Below are 20,962 nucleotides of genomic sequence, written 5' to 3'. Positions count from 1 at the left end.
TAACATATAGTTACGTAATGTTAGTTGTTGTTATAAATGTATTCAAGTAAAATTATTGTGTGCTATAATATTAAAGTAAACAAAGTCATCATGTATTGTTTACATGATTGAATTATATAACAACAAATTATTAAATGGTTCCGTTGGAATATATGAATCATGTTATATTTAGGTAAATATTAATTGCTATAGTAGAGACAAAATCATAATTAGGTTGTTCAAAAAAAAAATTCAAAATAATTAATATTGTTAGGCATAAATATAGGAATGACATGTCATTGTAAATAACTTCAAAAAGTAAGAGCAGAATGAGGGATTTTGCTTAAGCTTTTTTTTTTTTTAATAATTTGGTGTGATCGCAAAAACTTTCTAGACCCAATGACTAATCATCAAAAGATCCATAGAAGGGGAATCGAACACAGAGCGGAAACTCTACCCGGAACCCCTTTACCACTCGGCCAAGATCAATTGGTTGGATTTTGCTTTAGTAGTATAGATATAAAATGAAGATGTAATCGACGATTGCAGACTACGAAGTTGGCTACAAAAAAAAGGATGTGAAGTGTTAGACAAAAAAAAGGATTGAAGTAGAGGAAATCAAATCAAGAGAAGAAACTGTAATCTTTGGATTCAAGGATGATTTGCCGTAATCCTCCGATTGATGATAGGATCATCAAAATAAATCCAGGTACTATGCATATCTGTTACATACAGAGTTGTCCAATATCATTGTTACAACTTTTGTTTGTCTCAATTAACAATTTGGAGAACAAATAATATATTAACCAATTCGTCTGCCACGACAAGCCAAACCTCTTTGGCTTATAGATAACTAACCATATTATGCAAGGAAGCTGCAGAACAAGTCATATATCATCTGAGGAGTAAGTTTTACAATATCTATAAATGAAAACTTCATCTGCAAAAGAATTTGAAAGAGATTTAATAATTAATATATGTACACTTACAAAATAAGTTGTTGGAGCAAATGCGAATCCTCCAAAGAAAGCGAGTAGGCCGCCAAAGAAGGGTATTATTATTGCAATGAACCTCGTTAATGATGTCCTTGCAGTTCATAGAAATTTACAAAAATTATTAATAAATATATAATGTAGCATTCTAATTCAATTACTATGTTTTAATGTTTTTCAATTACAGATCTACGTAATCATATGCATGACTGAGAGAATAAGATAAATTTAGATAAAAAATTTCTCTGTAAGAGATTTTATATAAGATAAGATCCAGATTCTAGATTAACGTACTTACCAACATACACATTCCGTACGATGAAACGAAGAATTGAAGAGGTTGAAATTGAGTTTCTTAACTAGGAATGTCTCCACCATGTCAAAAACCGGCATTGCGAATATCTGAAGTTGAATTTTTTTTTTGTTTTGAATCAGATTTCTTGCGACAAAGTTAGTCGGAAGCAATGGAATACCAAAAACCGACTGGGTTTTCATATCAGAAACCGGTACTCTACGGCTTGATACGATCGATCAGAGAAAAGTCATGCATGAACTGATGTAAAAGTTATTGGACTGACCTGGTAACTGCCAATGACATGCATAACCACGAACAAGTTAGCTAGTGACTGGGTTTTCATATCAGAAACCGGTACTCTACGGCTTGATACGATCGATCAGAGAAAAGTCATGCATGAACTGATGTAAAAGTTATTGGACTGACCTGGTAACTGCCAATGACATGCATAACCACAAACAAGTTAGCTAGTGTGATGGCCCAAACTGGTGTTTTGAGCGATATTAATATGTTATCCGAGACATCATTTCCAAAAATGCCATAACCAACCAAAGCAAGGGGGAAGTAACACAAAGCCACAGCCACGTAAGCGACCATGACCCCTTTCCACATAGGATCTTTAGAAGGATTACTTGTTGTAGAAGGTAACGTTGCTTGGATCTCAAGCACCACACTATGACCTGCATAAGAAAATGCAATGCCCCCAAGCCCCGTAAAGAAGTTTAACACCGTGTCAGCGGTTGTTCCTGCTTTGTCGCCGTACTGAACATCTTCCTGAACGCCCTTTGTGGCTGTAGCGGTCCAAGCAATTGTTGAATAACTAAAAAGACAAATAATGAATGATGTAACATTTTCATGTGTTTACATTCCACTACTTCGTTTATCGTTAGTTTATGCATTTTTGAAAACAATAATTCATCTAACTATTCGTACTGCTTCATTACTATCACGTAAAAATAGTGTCAAGATTTGGTCTAAAGAACAATTTTCCCTTTTAAATTTCGTTATACATGCTTCCCTCCCCCCGGTAATGCTTATGCATATATATGATGATGGTGATAAGTATATATATACCTAAGAGACACGACGGCGGCAACAAGAGAGATAAGGGAGATGGAATTGAAGTTTGGGAGATGAGACAAAACGAAATGAGAAGACGCAAATATCATTATGAAGACAGGAAGTCTAATTGTTGACCAATCTTGACAGACAAGTTCATGGAACTTCTTCAACGATTGTCCACCAGTCACCATATAAACAATGCACACTCCAACCTTAATTTGTTAAACCAATTATAATATCAAGACTTGTATAAGAAACTGATGGGACAGTTACGAATCAGTAATTGTGTTTCGTCTAGCTTACTTCGACAATTATTTGCTGAGGGACGATAATATAGAGACCAAAACGTTCACCGAACGCAAATTGGCCATGTTCGTGATAGCGGTGAAAGCGTTTTCCAGGAACCATCTCGTGCATCTCTACCATTTTGCACAACGTGTTAGAGTGTTATTATCCATGATAGTATCATTATTGTCACGCCCGGGCCCCTGACATATATAATAAGATCATGTAACATTTCAAACATTTTTCAATTAAAAAAAAACATTTCAAACATTTGGTTATATAGATCGCGATAACATATAACCAATATATGCAGATCTCTTTCAAGTCTCAAAATAACTGGTCGGCATGTACAACATCAAATCAAATGTAAATGTAGTGACGTTAAGTTTTGTGTAAGTATTACGTTTGCGCTCAAAAGTTCCATATATTTGGTGAAAAATAAATATATTATATGGAACGTATAAGCCGGAAAACCGGACTGACATAAACGATAAAATAAGAAACGATGTTAAGGAAATATACGAATGTAAAGACGAATACAAGAACGATAAGAAATCGTATTCGCAAAGAGACATGGAGTCGAGATATGATCTCTTTCCTTAACTCAAAATATTCGCTCCGTTAGTGAGAATGAACTGTACGAATATAGAGTCCCAGGATAAAACCATGGCAGACGAATCACGCCTCACTCGTGATCACCCTATCGAACTATAAACTCTACGAAGCACTCTCGCAATATAGACTTACGCAGAGGGATTTTTGCTGTTGGATTTTGATAGGGAAAAAGTTAAGAAATGAAGGAAGAGGAGAGACGATATTTAAAGAGACGGAGACGACCCACTTCCCGCAATAGCTGCTGCACGTGGGCGAGAATCTCGCGGAGATCGAGGGAAGTTGAGTTCTGAAACTTCTTCCTCAAGACTCTCTCTTATCTCGTTTTAAATTTTCGAGAAGATAACATGCATGACGTTTTTAATTTTTAGACAAACTACTTGTCGTTTTAAATAAAATTGTATGCTGTTTTTTCCCGAAATAAATGGCAAAATGTTGAGCTTAACTTGGTCCAAAAAGAATAGTTCTTATCGGGCCAAAGGCCACCCAAGCCTAAGCCCAAGCCCAGCCGGACGGACGGCGGCGCGCGCGTGGGGAGCCGTCCTCTCTCCTAGACTCGTTTGAACACTGATGATACATGCACATATATATACATCACGACTCCTCTCCTTTTACACGATGTGGGACTCTGTCCCTTCTCATTCATTTAACTTCTTAAGGCTACTGAATGGCCCAATTCTATTCACATATTCCTCAATTATTTATAAAGCCATGGGCTTATAAATATTTGATCCAACAATCATGTACCATCCGATCTGGGCCATGGAGTAAGGGAGACCAAGAACGCCGGCCCCGACCATGGCGGTCACATTGTGAAACGCAGAGTACCACCATTTTGCGTTTCTCGATGAAGTAATCGGAAGCCAATCGTCGATCTCTTTCTGCCTCTCAAGCCATTCAACCTATACATAACAAAGAAAATAATAATAAAAAGTTCAAGATTAAAACTACGTATATCAAGACCAAAAGGATTGAGAATGATATAGTGATCAGACTGACTCGGTGATCAAAAGAAGTTTGCTCAGGCGTTGGGGGAGGAACTCTGTTTGTCATCTGAATGTACATTTTCCCCGACAACCTGCGACAAATCTCGAACGCTTCCTGGTTCTGTATGTAATCTCATAGTAAATTACAAGTGTTATAAATCATAAAAGTCAACCTTATTTTCCGTTTACTTGTGTGCAAGTCGCAAATGCAATGGAGGGATCGTGGACGCATTAAATGTTACATATTTGACATATAAAAATATAATAAATTGCTTTAGTTATTTTCTAATTAAGGCTCCGATTGGTGACGGTGAAATTAGTATCAAAAGCGGTGCAGAATTAAAGTGCGGGACGGTCCAACTGCGGTTGGTGCGTTTTGCGGGATAAGTGCGGTTTTGATAAAATTAGCGGTGCAGAATTGTTTTGATTGGTGAAAATATATAGTTTGCGGAATTTAAAAATTAAAAAATGGTAAAAATGTTATACATATGAATCAATATAATTGAAAATTAAATACCAAATTCATATGAATTAAACATTTAAATTACATATATAAAACAAAAACTAAGTAAAAATACAATAAAAAAATCATCTATTATTTTGATTTTCCCACAACATATTTGCAATATTATCTTTTATTTATGTCATTTCTTCTCCTTGTGCCGCATCAAATTCTTCTAGATCAACATAGTCAGATTCTGAATCTCTGTTGTTCAGTCTCGTATCTGGTATTATATTTGCAAAATCTTCATCTGCGTAGTTTGAAATCTATCCTATACTAAAAGGAAGATATAATCAAAGGAGAGTGTGTCCACGTAGGCATTTTAATTCCATCCAATTAGAAACTTCCGTTTCTCCACGTCACTTCAGCTCTCCGTAATACCTTTGCGTAGAAGAAGCCCATTTAATTTTCCACATAGGCCCAGTTTTTGGTTTGCACGCCTCCAACCCTGATACGGCATAATCGATGAACTGAAATTCTTCTCTCCTCTGCGTGTGATGGAGTTTTGGTGACCTTTGCGCTTCGTCTCACTATCTGAAACGGTCTGAGTTATGGCTTCGTGTTTAATCCCCTTGATTCTCGCCCATGGTGAGGCTTTGAATGTGCTGTCTAGATCTAAAAGCCTGTGTGTGTTGGGTATAAATATAGGTGAGTATTGCTCTTCTTGAACTCATCTATTCTCATATCTCTTATATAGCATACTAATTCACGGCTTAATCGCTAACTCAAGGGTGTTCTTCTCCAATCTGAAGTTCGGCAAGTGTTCCTCCGCTAGGCTGTTGTGGATCTGGGAATTTGATGGCCTAAACCAGCATGATTACAGATGCATTTAATACCCCCTTTCGATTGAGCTCATCACTACGATAAGAAAGTGTTTGGTTTCATCCAAGGATATGAGCGTGTCTTGGATACTGGTACGTCATTGTTCCATTTACTTTTTCTTTTGTTAATTTATACTTCACAGTGATTTATTAATTCTTTGTTTTGATGTGATTCCCTAGCTTGCTTTGATCACAGAGGTAAACCAGAACATCCGGACTTTACACTCGAGAAAGATGGAGCCATATGCGTAAGTAGACATTCTAAAGTATCTGTATGATGCAAGGATCTCAGAGTCTGTTTGTGAGGCCTGCTGCATTTTGTTTCTGTCGCAGACCAGAAGAAGAACGTTTGGCAATGGAGGTGTGTTTATGCATCAAATAACTAAAGTATCTCTCTTTCACGGCTCTCTGACTCCGTAAGCTCCTAATCTGACCCTTGGGTTATCATGATATGAGATTCTCAATTACTGTTTGGAGTCTTTATCTTTTTCAAAGTTGTGCGTAGTCTTGAGGTGTTAAAGGTATGATTGTATTTACTTTTTCCTCCTGCTATTGAGTAGTACTAAATAATAAGATTTTATTTTGTTGTTTTAGTTTCTCTGTGAATATAACATTGTAAATGTCTTCACTTGGTATCAAGGTCATCGAGAAAGAGAGAGTGTACCAATTGTAAATTTATTGTGCAAAAACATTTATTTATTTATTTTTATACAATTTTTTAGTAATTAACAATTGTTTTCATATTTTTTAGTTTCCTGAAAAATACATGTTTTCATTGGTCTAATATGTTACTTAACTCATAGAGATGCTAATGATTTTATATATATAAAAGATGCCTTAGGCCAGTGCTTCACTTTTTTCTCACGTAAACACGGTACTGTGCAATACAAGACCAGATACAAACCGTTGAGAATCACGTAAAATATTTTAAATATATTTAAAAATTCATCATCCCAAATTAACAAAATTATTGGAGTTCAACGACAAACAAGAAAAAAATATATTTCTATCTATCTTCATTATATGTATTGTTAATTGATAAATTTTTGGTTTCATACAATTTAACTTTATTTTCAAATATAAAAAAATAACTACATTGAACAAAAAAACATTTAAAACAATATTATGCACTTACAAAATACTACAAAACATTAAATTAACAAATAGAAAATTAAAAAATAAAAACAAACCATTTACACAATCCTAAACAAATATATCTGAGTTTCAAAGGCATAGATTATTTACGTCATCTCCAACCCAACTGCAAAATACTATTTTTTACACTAAAACACTCTCCAACCCAACACTAAAAATCACACCATTTTAGTGTAACACTATAATTTTACACCAAATTTGGTGTGACACTATTCACCACACTAAAATACTATTCACTCCACTAAAACACTATTCACTTATTTTATTAATAAATTATATTATTAAAAACGAAAATTTAAATAAATTATATAAATATAATATTATAAAATAGCTTTTAGTGTGAAGTTTAGTGTTGTGGTTGGAGGTGAATTTGTTTTTAGTGTTGAAACTACACTAAAATAGTGTGGTTTTGACACTAAAATAGTGTTATGGGTTGGAGATGCTCTTATGCGTTAACAATATCATCTTTGATAGTAAACAAATCTTAAATAATTAAAATAAAATCTCTTAAGCCACATAGTGTTAATATATACTTTATCCATTTCATATAAAATGTCATTTTATGTTTAAAGTTTATTTCATTATAAGTGTTGTTTTCCTTTTCCAATGCATATATTAATCAAAAAAATTCAGTTTTTACCATTATTTTTAATTTATTAATTACCAAAGCAATGTTTTAAATATGGACACATATATAAAGTTTAATAGATAAACTGAAAAGAAGTGTGAAATTATTTTTACTTCGTTTTAGCTTCTGTTGTGATTAACTAATGTCATAGTGGATTTTGTTCGGTTTGGTATTGAAAATGGATTCAAACCAGAATTTAACTTTGAAATAACATTACAATTCAAATTCTCTCTTTATATAAAAAAAATATAATTTGTATTTGTATATTATGTTCGTTAAATTTATTAAATTAAAATAAATAATATTTTTATTAAATCCGGTTTAGTATGGTTCCACTACACTAGCAAATGCCGTAACAGAAAGCTTTTTTTTGAAACACATTTTTTTTGTTTGAAACACTGCCGTAACAGAAGCGAAGTCTACAATAAAATCAACATACACAGTACACACACTAATGATCAACGTAAGTTTTTTGATGAATAAAATATTATAACATTTAAACTGCTGAGTTTTGGAAAACAATATTAAGAAAGGTTGTAGATTTAAAGGGGGAGGATCCATTGAATTACTTGGTAGTTAGAAACAAAAATTAGAAAAAATTATAAGTGAAAGCTTTTTTTTTTAAACACATTTTTTTGTTTGAAACACTGCCGTAACAGAAGCTAAGTCTACAATATAATCAACATACACAGTACACACACTAATGATCAACTCATTCATGTAATATGGTCCAGATAATTAATGCTCCGTAAGTTTTTTGATGAAGAAAATATTATAACATTTAAACTGCTGAGTTTTGGAAAACAATATAAAGTAAGGTTGTAGATTTAAAGGGGGATGATCCATTAAATTACTTGGTAGTTGGAAACAAAAATTAGAAAAAATTATAAGTGAAATAAAATACATCTATAGTCCAACAAATTAAACACCATAACTAAAATTTAATTAATTTTTGTTCATTTTGTTTATCACCTTATATATATATATATTCCAATAACAAAAAAAAAATTGGATGCTGAAATTAAAAATTCGTAAGACAAGAAACAATGATTTTTTTTTAAAAAAATTATAATAATATATCTATTTTTAATAGATTATACTATTTTATATTAAATACAAAATATATAATCAAAATTAAAATTTAAACAAAAAAAACCCGGGCGTAGCCCGGACCGACCCTAGTTTTGATAAAGTTATGTAATCCCATTGTAGCCATTATCACTCTTTTTTGGGTGCGTATTTTGTATCTTGGAAAATCAGATAGAATCCTCCATTTTTTCTTCCAAACTCCAAATGTTCTTTTGATAACTGAACGCAAAGACGCATGATATCGGTTGAATAGTTCTTGTTTATTTCTCGGAGCAGGACAAGAGTTGAACTGAGACATATGATATCTCACAACTCCATTCCGTGATGATCTATATGGGACTAAAAATCCTTGCTTGTTCGGATAGCCTGAATCAACGAGATAATATTTATCTCGTAGAGGCAAAGGGAACTCAGAATCGTTTTGTTGTGCCATTGCCAAAACAGCAGTATCGTGACATGATCATGGTGCTCCATTCCATATATATGTGAACAACATATTCAAATCACATATTGCCATGATGTTCAAAGAAGCATTATCATGTTGATTCCAATACATTCCTTTTAACTCATGTTCCACTTTTACGCATACATGAGTTCCATCCATAACTCCCACAAATCCACTGAAAAAATAATAATATCTTCAATCTGAGTGAAGTCTTTCGGGAATTCGCATTAGTTCTTGTCTTGTTGGAGTTCTAATATAATCACATGCCATTATTTCTGTCGCCGTAAGAACTTCCATAAATTTTCTGTGAATCGTCTCTTGATTTCGGCCGAATCTTAAACCGACATCTCTTTGAACTTCATTATGTCCACATATTTGTAGAAACATAGCCACGCTTTCTTCAATACTTACATTGAGTGTTGGTTGTAGACCATAGTCTGTTTGTAGTGTATTACACAATAAGCAGAAACACGGTAGTGACATTCGTAATAACTGAAGACAAGCCGCATCATCTTCTTGTATTCGTCGCCAAATATTTCTCCATCCTAAACCTCTATCCGTTTGCATTGGTCCCCTTTGAAAATAGCGATGATAGTAAGTCAATGTTGGATTGATTATTAACTTTGCAAACTGCTCATTTTCCAAATTCCAAATTTTAATTCTTTCTTCGTAACTTAGATTATGTATGCCTTGTGCTCGTAACTGACATATACGAAAAGCCTGAAATTTTAAACATGAAATATAATAAGCCATCAGTAAATATAAACTATATTAACAACATAAAAATGATTAAAAGACTAAATATATCAATATTTTACAACAAAAGCTAGAATACAAAAACACAACTATCAAAAAAACTAATCTTCATCTTCTGAGTAATTTTGGTGACTTTCATTTATATTTATAGATGTTCCCCATATGTTGAATAAAGCTCCTGGTCTAGGTGTATGTGAAATATGGTCAGTGTTATCATTTGGTGAAGTTTCTACAGCTGCATTTTCTTGTTGAGTATTCTTCACACTTTCTTCTTCGCTTCCAACTGAAAATCCATAATGAACATTTGTTGGATTCGTCCTCGATGGCCCGCCTAGCTGAAAGTTTGATGAAAGCCCCCACCCTGGAGGTGTGCCCCATTGTTGAGAATTTGGTGGTGTACCCCATTGTTGTGAATTTGGTGTTGGTCCCCATGGTTGGGTTGGTTGGGGTCAATTACATTGTTGTGCATAAGGTGGTGTCCCCCATCGTGAAACATTTGGCTGTGTGCCCCATTGTTGAGAATTTGGTGGGGTGTTCCATTGTTGAGCAAACGGTGGGGTACTCCATTGTTGAGCAGTTGGCGGTGTTCCCCCACTGTTGAGCAGTTGGCGGTGTGCCCCACTGTTGAGCATATGAACTTCCAAATGATTGCTCTGCCCCTAACTGTTTTGGCACATCTTCGTTGTTCCGTGAAACACCGGTCATACCTTCCAATAGTTGTAACTTATCTTCATTGATGCTTCCATCTATATCAAGAAAATATTTTTGCCAAAATACTAACTCTTTAAGAGTATTAAGACATGTCCAGTAAAATCTTCCTTTTGGAATGTTTAGAGCAAAAAATATTTCTTATGCTTTTTTCCATTCATCATAATTTTCTTGGTCAAAAGCACCTGTACGAAGTTGTTGTAAACTTTGACGTTGGAACTCCGTATATCCAGATATAGTGTCTTGTATAGTTATTTCAAAAGATTGTCTTCTTGTACCTCCACGTGAAACCCTCCTTATAGGAAGCCGTGAGTTGTCTCCAGATCTTTGGGAATTGCTTTCACGCCTAATACTTGATTGTGAATTTTTTCTTCCTCGTTGATGACTTCTGCGGCCAGTATGTTGTACCGTTTCATTGGTGTTTTCATTCAAAAGATGTGTATCATCATCAATTAAAACACGATACACATCTTCTTCTTCTTGTGTTTGTGGGATGTCACCACTATCAGTGTCAGATTCATCAACACCACGTCTATTAATTAGCTCTTCTCTTCTTAGACGTGCAAAATGTTGAGATTGTGATTGTACATCGTGTAGTGCGAGACATCGTACCATCACATTCCAAAACTCTGGCGGTTTTCTATTCAGACTTTTTGTTAATTTACATCTCTAAAATTTAAAAATCATCATATTAATTTGAACCTAAAAATATTGATATATATATATATATATATGTATATTTTCATGAATGTAACGATTATATGTACTTACATTATCACGTTCTTTCCACCATGTGTCAGATGCATATATCATAGATGTATCAGGATCAACCGATATACAAGTATAATTCATAAGAGTCTTCCATCTCTTATAATTTTTTTGAATTCATCGAGCTTGTTTTTAAAAAATGCATAAGTTATATTCATGTGGAAGGCTCGGTTGAACTTATCTACCATATACTCTCTCCCACTGGCACTTGGATTTTTAAGAGTATAATTATCCCTCGAAAGTGCTTCATCGAATAACTGAATTAAAGTTTTTTCTTGTATATATGACCATCCGTATTTGTCTTTGGTCTACATATTTTAAAATTATAATATTAGTTAATTTATAGAATTTAAAATCTACAACTATTAAAATTTTGAAAATATAGTTAAAACTTACTCTTAAAGTTGTTTCCGTAGGAGGAGTTGATGCTTCTGTAGGACGATTTGAATTTGTTGTTCCTCCAGAATTTGTATTCGTTCGCCGGTTAGATGCCATACTACATTTCATAAAATTACAGTTAATTTTAAATATACAAGTATATAACGTATTTCAAATTTACTATTTTTAAAAATAATATAAATAGTTATTATAAGAAATTAAATTTAATTTAAGATACGTATGGTATCAAATATATTTGTAATTATGACCAACATAAAAAGGTTGAGTAGGTAATTTAATTTCACGTAAAGGTTACCAACTTTTAAGCTGCATTACAATCAAATTTCAAATAGTTAATTAATAAGCTGTTCAAAAAATGAACTAATATAAAAATTCAGTGAGCTTATCTCATTCTCTTAGGTTTGGAACCACTTTATTTTTAAAGAATGCTTATGTTCGTTGGTATCATTTAGTTTGATTCATTGGTTAGTTCTTATATTTTAATTATGATGAGAATAAAGTGTTAACATACATAAAAGAAGTAATGCGCTTTATTTGAAATTTATCTAGAACAGAAAAAGAAACAGATATGGAGATTTATGAAAAAGAAGGAAAACTGATATTTTAAAAATTGACAAGAACTTGAATTAAATATATAGATACGGTCCTGATTATTTAATATACTCAGAATGAACTATGGTTTCTATAAATATTATGTTATCCAACAAATTATTACTTTAGCAATTTTCTTAAATTAAACTAACAATAGTTTTAGAATTTGGATTTTTTATAAACAAAACTATTACTTTAGCAATTCAGTTAAATTAAACTAACAATACCCATTTTGGTAATTTATATTAAATAACCTATAATTTTAAACACTATATTATAAGTAAATATCATTTCTTTGTTAACCTTTAATTAATTGGATAACAAAATACTAATTAGTTTATAGTTATTTTATTTTAAGATTTATTATGTGGATTAATTAATTATTTTAAATATAACATAATAAATCAACAAACGTGTGATTATAAATTAAATCAACAAACTTACATATTTTGTGATTATAAATAACTCACTTCTTCCCTTTTGAATACTGTGTGAATGAATGTTTCACAGACAAGTGAACTCACGTCCTTTTTTTTCTCTTGATATAATGAAATTGTACACTGATTTAGTAGATATATATAACAGTTTTTATTATTAAAATATATAAATCTGGGTGCATTTTTTATTGGACCGCATGGTCTCGGGAGTGGTCGATTTTGAAGTGCGTATTTCATCCTGACTGTTGTTATTATTGTCTTGGAAAGTGTGTGTGGTTTTTTTTTTAATACGCCTTTTCAAAAAGAATTAATTGATTGGTAACTATGTGTGGTTTTTATTGCGTTTTTTCTAAATTCACCAATCACTACCTAAGTTCCAAACTACCAAATAAAAAATTGTTTTCTTTAACCCAAAATAAATAAAAAATTCAACCATGATTCTAACAAAAAGAAATGCAAAACTTATAACACAAACAAAAGTTGTAATTATGCTATCTATGGTGGTGTTGGGAATGAATAATTTAGGAAGGTATTACTCCTGTTTTCGAGCCTTCAGATTCTTGCCTAGAGAATTATCGGTTCAAACCCGGCTCCAATCCTGTCTCTGGGTAAAGTGAAAAAATTTCTAATAAAGAGGATTCTAACATATTTCTGAATATGGAAGTTTCTAATATAATTTCCAACTACGAACAGCCTATATAAAGGGATACAAACCCTAGAACATGGGATCGACTTTCAATACACAAATCTTAGAGCTAGGCGGTTAGAACTAGGATTCATACACCAAACATGTAGTTTTGGCTCTAAAGATCAATAAAAATTATAGTTGAGCTCTTTTCCTACTTGTTATCTTGCTTTACGTTTCTGTAGTGCCAACAAAATACCTACACGAATTTACCCTAACAGTTTGGCGATAGAAATATGAGGGTAATCAAGACTACAAGATGATGACAGAAAGTGAGCATAACAAAACCTTTGTTTTAAATCGAATTGGGGCTCAGATTGCAGCCTTGCAAAGTTAAGTCACCAAGTTACACACAGCTCGAGAGAATAACACCTTTGCAGATAATCTTGATCATCTCTCAGATGGTTCAAGTCTTGAAAAACACGATGAATGAGCACTACAAGCTGTTGGAGCAAAGAGAGGACAAACTTTCACAGCTCTAGGCTGAAAACGTAGTTCTTTGAGAAGAAAACTCAGCTCTCCACTCGATGAGCAAGAAACGACACCGGTTCCAAATCCGCGTTCGACCTATGCAACACCTCAAAACTTTGTCTGAGGGAGGCAACACCACCCAACGGGCACCACCACTGAAAGGAGAACCGACTGATGAGACTGACACTATAGGGAAATCAAGCAAACCATGCATAAGGCGACGACTCTGATTCAGATTCCTATGAAGAGATGCAAGAAGCGGCCACATCAAAAAAATCCACAAGGATGGACTACCTCAAGCCGGTATTCTCCTAAAAGTTTGAAGTTGTTCAATCAATGATTGATAGACTCCACGTGTCGCTCCTCCAATCCGAAGAAGCGCTCCTGATTCATATGAAGTTACTTTTCTCTCACTCACACGGTATAAGTTCACCTTTTTTGCTCTCTAAATTCTTTGAATATGAAGAAAAAAAATTGCTTAAATTGTTAATCTTTTCTCATGTCTTTCTCACAATATTTTCTTAGGTCCTATCATTCATAGTTTTCATCTTTTCCTCTAAAAATATAAGTTTTAGATCTATAAATTTTAAATGTTTATTTTTTTTTTATATTCAAATAAAGTTATAGATTCAAACTATGTGCATTTACTTTACTGCTATTTATCTTATAAATTCTATTTTTGAAATTTTTTAATATTTAAAGCTAATTTTCACATTTTTAAATGTACAGATTTTTTTCAGACCTGAAAATTAGCTGATAGAGTAAACTTGTAATGAAGTCTACTTATAAGTTAAAGCTAGTATTTGCAGATATTCTCTTCCAAAGTTTACAAATCATCTTTCCAAAAATGTAAGATTTGCATCTATTCATTTTAAATATGTATTTTGTGTTTATATTGTACTAAATTTATAGATTCAAACTCTATGTTTTTGCTTTGCTACTATTTTAGGTTAAAAAACAGTTTTGAAATATTTTTCAGAATAAACTATTTTCTATATGTACATTTTTAGATCTTAAAATTTGTCGTTAGTGTAGAATTCTAATAAAGTTTACTAAAGAATTAAGGCTAGTAGACTTCAACCAAAGTCTACTAAACCATATAAGTAGCAGCGAGCACAACATTTGGGTAGTTTAAATATACAAACAATATTGTAAGATAATGCATAAATATCTAGAAAAAAATATGAAATCAATGGAGATCATTCAGAATTAATGATATTTTTATTGGTACAAGTTTTTAATTATAAACAAAAAAAATTAATAGTTAAGAGATAAGAGATTTTAAAAGTGTTGAGAGAATTTATAAATTTGCTACTTGTTATTAATTTAATATTTGTAAAACTTTAAATAATATTATATTTGAGCTACTTTATTAATAGACTATATTAATAAAGATGTTCTATGAGAGAGTTGGAAGGAAATAATTTGTGTATTGATGACTTGTCTTACAAAAATGCAAATGTAATTTTAAATGAAAAATAAGTCAAATGTTATGATATTCATATTTTAAAATCATTTGATCTTTTGTTAAATGTAAAGTCAAGATTGGCATTATTTTATACTTACATAATTTACATTTTTGAAAAATAAATATATATTAAAATTGGTAAAGTACCAAGTTATATGAAAATATAGGACGGAATTTATTTAAACTATAACAATATTTTATATTAAAATATAAAATAAAATAATATTAATAAAATTTAAAACATAAAATGAAAAAATGTTAACATTTTTTTAAATGAAATATATTAATTTTATAAGAAATAATATCTTTAAACTTCAATAATAAATTTAATTCAAAAAAATGTAAAGCCATAAAATTATAATTTTTTATGAATATTAATTAATATATTTATAAAAATTTATCAGTCAAAAATATTTTTAACCAGAAACATAAATTTGTTTATATGTAATTTAATACGGTTTAATAGTTGCAGAAAAAAAAAGAGTTCAAAGAAACACAAAACTCAAATTTTATATTACAAAGAGCACACGTCATCGATCCGTGTCGTAAAACGGCACCAAAAGACACTTTCAACGGTTAGATTTCAATCACTCACTCACTCTCCCGATCATATCGTTTGCATCTCTCTGCAACCTTCACCTTTTTATCTCTTCCTTGCACAATAATTTAATTTAGTTGAAATTAAAAGAGAAAAAGAAAAACGAAAAAACAAATTTCTCTAAAGAATCATCACCTTCTTCTTCTTCTTCTTCCTCCTCTGTTTTCTCTCTCTAAATCCATGGATCCTTCTCTGCCTCCTCCTCCGTTCACTGCTTTTCCTCCCTTCACCAACTCCAACTCGAACCCTTTCCCCCCTCCCCAACACCCCTTCTCCTCGGCCGTCGCGCAGCCTAACAACAACCAGTTCTTTCAACCATCGCCGCCAGTTCCTTCTCATCCATCCGTTAACCACCCTCATTACTCCGAAGTAAGCTTTGAGTTGGCTAGGGTTATCTTTTCAGTGACTGAATGTGTGTTCTTTCTGTCTGTAGATGATTTGCAGTGCGATCTCTGCTTTGAACGAACCAGACGGGTCAAGCAAGCAAGCGATTTCGAGGTACATCGAGAGATTCTACACGGGGATACCTCCTGCTCATGGCTCTTTGCTGACTCACCATCTCAGGACTCTCAAGAACAGTGGTGTTCTCGTCATGGTGAAGAAATCTTACAAACTCGCAGCTGCTGCTCTTGAACCTCCCAGATCTGATGTCAACGAGACCCAACAGTTACCTGATCCGGCCGCGACTTCTGCTCCCCAAACTCAAACTCAAACTCAGAAGCGTGGTCGTGGTCGACCTCCAAAGGCAAAACCCACCTTGGAACAGAACCAGTTAGTTGTTTCTGAGCAGATGCAGGCTCAGCCGCCGCCAGTTAAGAGACCACCAGGTCGTCCTAGGAAAGATGGAGCTTTGCCGACAGTGAAGGCTTCCGTTTCCGGCGGTGAGGAAATTGCGAAGCGAAGAGGTCGGCCACCAAGTGGAAGAGCGGCGGGGAGGGAGAGAAAGCCAGCGGTGGTGCCGGCTCCGGTTTCGGTGTTTCCTTACGTTGCTAACGGTGGTGTTAGACGCAGAGGGAGACCGAAGAGACTTGACGCAGGTGCTTCTTCTGTTGCACCACCACCTAAGGCAGAGGGTGGGGGAGAGCAGGTTGCCAAGAGAGGACGAGGACGGCCTCCTAAGATCGGAGGTGTGATCAGGAAGGCGATGAAGCCAAAGAGAGGCTATTTTCGTACTGGAAGACCCGTAGGAAGACCCAGAAAGGTAAACAATCTTACTATTATAGATCTTGATGTTTAAGTTTGAAGTTTGAACTTTTGGTCTTGTGAATAAATGTCACTTTCCACTCTGAATGTCACGTTCGTATCTCTCCTTGTTTGTTTGTTTTTTGGTGTTCTATTTATTATTTTAAGATTTCTCTCTGTTTGGTTATCAGGGGCTCGCTTTTGCTTGTAATAATTGTTTAGAATTACTTAGGAAAATGCATTGTTATTTAATCAAAGTTCAAGACTTTTGTGTGTTTCAAACTCTTTAGTATTGGTGACTATCCTCTAGAATTTGTTTATGTATTATGTATAGATGAGTTATCTTAATTATCTTGCATTTTGCAAACACAGAATGCTGCTTCAAAGGGTGCTTCCGGACAACAAGATATTAGCTTTGGTGAACTCAAGAAGAAGTTTGAATTGTTTGTAAGTCCTGTGTGATCCTTATCCTGGTTTCATTTCCTTATAATTTTCCATGCTTAGGCTGCTTCTGGTCTTCTCTTGTTTATGCAGCAAGAGAAAGCTAAGGAAATTGTTAATGTGTTGAAAGCTGAGGTCGGAGGAAGTGATAATCAAGCTGTGGTTCAAGCTATACATGACTTGGAAGAGCTAACGGTAACAAAAAGGGAGACAACAGAGGAGCCACGCCACATGGAAGACGTGCAGCCAGATGAACTATACTTTGAAAATGAACCCCAGCCCGACGGACATGGACATGGGCAGGTGCAGACAGAAACAGAGGCTATGCAAGAAGCTCTGTTCTGAAAAGAGCCGCCTTGGCACAACTTTGTAAAAGCTAGCAAGTGGTGGTGAGTTTGTTCGTCGTGTGTTCCATGGATTTTTTTAATCTTAAGGGTGTTTGGAGGAGAGAAAACAGAGAAAAATGATGATGACTGTGTCTCTAACCAAACAACAAGGAGAGGTAGGGTAATGTCTGTAAAGTGATTAGGATGTTGCCATTGTTCATGTACCATCTCTCTGTTTTTCCAGGGTCCGTATCTGTGTAGGCTTTTGCTTTGTTCCCTCATGTTTCTTAGACTCTGTTTTGCTTATTTTATTTGGTCTCTTAGCCTTGTAGGAGTTCATGTTTCTAATAAACGTTACGTAATTTTTATCTTCACTTCTCCACTTCTACGATTGTTCTTGCGTCTCTTTATGTCTCAATACTATCTCATAAGTCATTAAGTTTAATATTGCTTATGTCGGTTGCTTTGTTTAGACTCCAAAATTCGAAATCCGGTTTTAAGTAATTACTGCAAAATTAGGGAGGAGGCAAACGATATACTCTTCCCTCACAACCTTTTGAACCATTAAACAACCATTTTTTTCCTCCAAAATTTTTTGAATTTGAAAAAATGGGTATTTTACAGTTTTACTTATTCAGTTTTCTTAAAAAAAAAAGCAAAAAAGAAATCACAAAATTCTGAATTATTATGTAAAACATTGCTATTTAAAAAGTGAAGTTGTAACTAGGACTTATAAGTACTTATTTTGAACAATAAAAAATATATAATATCATTATGGGGATTTATTTGGTAAATTCTGTTTGACCATTTTTCATTACCTAAAAATCTGTAAAATTAATTCGGTAAAATTAATTTCAAAAAAAAAAAAACAAGATTTGTTGATAACATAAAAAAAAGAAAAATTGCACACTATATACATGAAAAAAAAAAATACACTAACTAACCAAAATCCCCTTCTCTCTCCTACTTTTTCTTCCTATTTCTCTCTACTCTCTCTTCCAAAATCTAATTTTTCATTTTTTTTTGTTATTTGGCAAATAAGCCCTAAAAAGAAAGACTCCAGGTGGACCCAACCCAACAGATTCAGAATCTCAGGGTCGTTCGTTTTGCTCTCCAAGCTCGAGCCATAGTGTGGCTACCTTGTAACCGTCACACGTCATCTCTACTCTTTCTTCTTCGCCAAGCGTTCTTCAGTATCACTCACTCGCAGACCTGCGTCCTTAGGTGAAACAAACAAGGTACGTGCATTGAGCTTTACTTACTGTTCTTCATCCCTGGATCTTTAAGAGTTCTTCAAGGTTTTTAAGCGGAATCGAGTTTGTATTGTTTATTAGTTTAGTATTCTTTGAAGTCCGCTTCCGTTGACCCGCTTTTTCTCTGATTCGAATCTTAGATTCCTCATGGCGAAAACAGCTAGAACTCCTTCCGCGTCTCTCGGAACTGGTCCCGAAGCTCCAAGATCCGATGCCGCCGGCTCACCCGCTGCTACTGATTCTCAGAAACGCGGCCGTGGACGACCGCCGAAGTCCAAATCCGACTCTCAGGACGGTGCCGTTTCAGCAGCTCAGCCGGCTAGGAAACCAAGCGGTCGCCCGAAAAGAAACCTAGCTACAGCAGCTGTTGCGACTGCGCCTGCGGCAGCAGGTAGGCCCAGGAGGTCCAACACTGTCCGTGCGACGGAGCCTCAGGTCGCTGGATCTAGGAAGCGTGGGAGGCCAAAGAAAGATGATGTGGCAGCTCCAGCTAAGAAACAACGTGGACGGAAACCTAAATCTGAACCTGTTGCTAAGAAGACTGTGGGCAGGCCAAAGAATGTAACTTCTCTTCTACATCCTTGTCTTTATTAATTAATGCGTCCAACAAAAAAATGTGAGAGAAACTATTTACAATGCTTAGGTTCCTGGCAAAGAGGTGAAAACAATTTTGTATTTAACATTTTACCAAAAAAAAAAAATTAATGCGTCCAAATTGCTTAGAGAAAAGTCGTATATTACTAAGTTTTTGGTTATTTTGACTGTTTCTTTTAAGTGTGTAGTATAGAGACTTTGAAAAGATGTGCATATTTGGTTAGTGTAATCTTATTAGATTTCCTAAAGCTTTTTTTGTTTGTTGTATAATCTATCTGAAAATGCAAGTGCTTGGTATATTTGGCAAGTCGTTATTATCTCATATGAGTCATTGTATCTACAATCATTTAGTTTATGTACCATATTATTATGCTTATACAACTGTTTATATACTTATGTGTTATGTCAAAATCGGTTTTCCATGTATGAAGGCAACAGAAGGTGCTACTGGGCAGGGAGCATCAGACCCAAGAGAGCTCAAGAAGAAAGCCGCACTCTTAGTAAGTCAACCATCACCAGTTTGCTTCTATAGTGATATTGGTTTACAATACTGTATGCATTTTCATCAGTTTGGCTTACACATTATATGTTAGTGTGGGATCACAAAAGATAACTAGGAAACATATTTATCATGATTGTAGATTGTGTAGTTTCGCTTAGAAGATAAGATGGAGGGAAATGAATGATCATTTGACTAGTTGAAAAGGAAAGAAGAAAAACTGTGTCATGATAATTGTTTTGAATGAATGTATTCTTGCAGCAAAAGAAAGTGAAGCAGGCTGCAGATAAGCTGAAGATAGCAGTTTCAGCAATCGAGGAGGTCCAAGAGATAGCTGCAGGAATGTAGAAGCTGTGATGTGACACGTCCACAAAAATCTTAATGGTGTTAGGGAAACATTTGTTTGGAGAATTTAAGACTGATTGATTTGATGTTTGATTTCCAAATTTAGGTTTGTCTGTACGTTCGTAGGGAGTGGTACAAGAAGAGAAAACAGTTTTAGTGCTAATTGGTTTGTACTCTTTGATGATCTCTTGTGTAGCTGTTACATGGGGAATCTACCCTTGTGAGTTTAACTCTTTTGTTCTGAATTGAATGTTTTGTAGTGACTAAACTGTGTTATGCTCTGTCCATACATATTTCTGTGAAACGATTCATCTCTCAGTTTAGTGGTTAAACCTCGTCTTCCACAAGATGATATGACACCCTATACAAATGAAGATGAGTGCTTTAGCTGAAAGAAGATTGGTGATCATTGCTCCCTTCTCTGCAAACATAGGCAAGGTAAAAGATAGTGTATCGATTGTTAAAAAAAGAGAGAAAAAGACGTATAATGGAAAGGCAACCTTCATACAAGTCTCTGAACAAATTACCACCACAACATTAGAATTAGATTGTCGCAAAAACTAACTAAAATACTCAAACACCAACAGTAT

At 34.1% G+C, this 20,962-nt stretch overlaps 2 protein-coding genes, 1 long non-coding RNA gene and 2 pseudogenes across 4 annotated transcripts; 3 read left to right on the top strand and 2 right to left on the bottom strand.

The window, feature by feature from the left end:
• Positions 1-602: 602 nt before the first annotated feature.
• LOC111215633 lies at positions 603-4,888 on the bottom strand (annotated as a pseudogene).
• A 363-nt stretch (positions 4,889-5,251) lies between these two features.
• LOC125609222 lies at positions 5,252-6,248 on the top strand. Its single transcript, XR_007339639.1, has 2 exons — positions 5,252-5,627; positions 5,715-6,248. It is a non-coding gene; the product is annotated as an uncharacterized LOC125609222 (long non-coding RNA).
• A 2,443-nt stretch (positions 6,249-8,691) lies between these two features.
• On the bottom strand, positions 8,692-13,486 carry LOC111216043 (annotated as a pseudogene).
• A 2,309-nt stretch (positions 13,487-15,795) lies between these two features.
• Positions 15,796-18,055, top strand: LOC111215894 (COPII coat assembly protein SEC16-like). Its single transcript, XM_048780362.1, has 4 exons — positions 15,796-16,101; positions 16,166-16,933; positions 17,287-17,361; positions 17,449-18,055. The coding sequence occupies exons 1-4, from the start codon at positions 15,913-15,915 to the stop codon at positions 17,698-17,700; spliced, it is 1,284 nt and encodes a 427-aa protein (XP_048636319.1). The 5' UTR covers positions 15,796-15,912; the 3' UTR covers positions 17,701-18,055.
• A 613-nt stretch (positions 18,056-18,668) lies between these two features.
• On the top strand, positions 18,669-20,679 carry LOC111215634 (putative DNA-binding protein At1g48610). 2 transcript variants are annotated; one of them, XM_022719461.2, is made up of 4 exons: positions 18,669-18,919; positions 19,075-19,495; positions 19,984-20,028; positions 20,289-20,679. In XM_022719461.2, exons 2-4 carry the CDS (start codon positions 19,082-19,084, stop codon positions 20,373-20,375), a joined length of 546 nt encoding a protein of 181 aa, XP_022575182.1. In that variant the 5' UTR covers positions 18,669-18,919; positions 19,075-19,081; the 3' UTR covers positions 20,376-20,679. The 2 variants fall into 2 exon arrangements, with proteins under 2 accessions (XP_022575182.1, XP_022575181.1); XM_022719460.2 differs by having other exon boundaries at positions 19,960-20,028.
• The last annotated feature ends 283 nt before the right edge of the window (positions 20,680-20,962 follow it).

The sequence above is a fragment of the Brassica napus genome, chromosome A5 (assembly GCF_020379485.1).
Source record: "Brassica napus cultivar Da-Ae chromosome A5, Da-Ae, whole genome shotgun sequence".
In the NCBI taxonomy this organism is placed as follows: Eukaryota; Viridiplantae; Streptophyta; class Magnoliopsida; order Brassicales; family Brassicaceae; genus Brassica; species Brassica napus.
This window is presented reverse-complemented; position numbering and strand designations above follow the sequence as displayed.

What these genes read in the sequence shown, in the direction of transcription:
- LOC111215894 (XM_048780362.1), top strand. Translation starts at nt 15,913, where the DNA reads ATGGATCCTTCTCTGCCTCCTCCTCCGTTCACTGCTTTTCCTCCCTTC. An exon ending in ACCACCCTCATTACTCCGAA is followed by an intron (nt 16,102 to 16,165) that starts GTAAGCTTTGAG and finishes TTCTGTCTGTAG; the next exon opens with ATGATTTGCAGTGCGATCTC. An exon ending in CCGTAGGAAGACCCAGAAAG is followed by an intron (nt 16,934 to 17,286) that starts GTAAACAATCTT and finishes TTGCAAACACAG; the next exon opens with AATGCTGCTTCAAAGGGTGC.
- LOC111215634 (XM_022719460.2), top strand. Translation starts at nt 19,082, where the DNA reads ATGGCGAAAACAGCTAGAACTCCTTCCGCGTCTCTCGGAACTGGTCCC. An exon ending in CTGTGGGCAGGCCAAAGAAT is followed by an intron (nt 19,496 to 19,959) that starts GTAACTTCTCTT and finishes CCATGTATGAAG; the next exon opens with GCAACAGAAGGTGCTACTGG. An exon ending in AGAAGAAAGCCGCACTCTTA is followed by an intron (nt 20,029 to 20,288) that starts GTAAGTCAACCA and finishes GTATTCTTGCAG; the next exon opens with CAAAAGAAAGTGAAGCAGGC.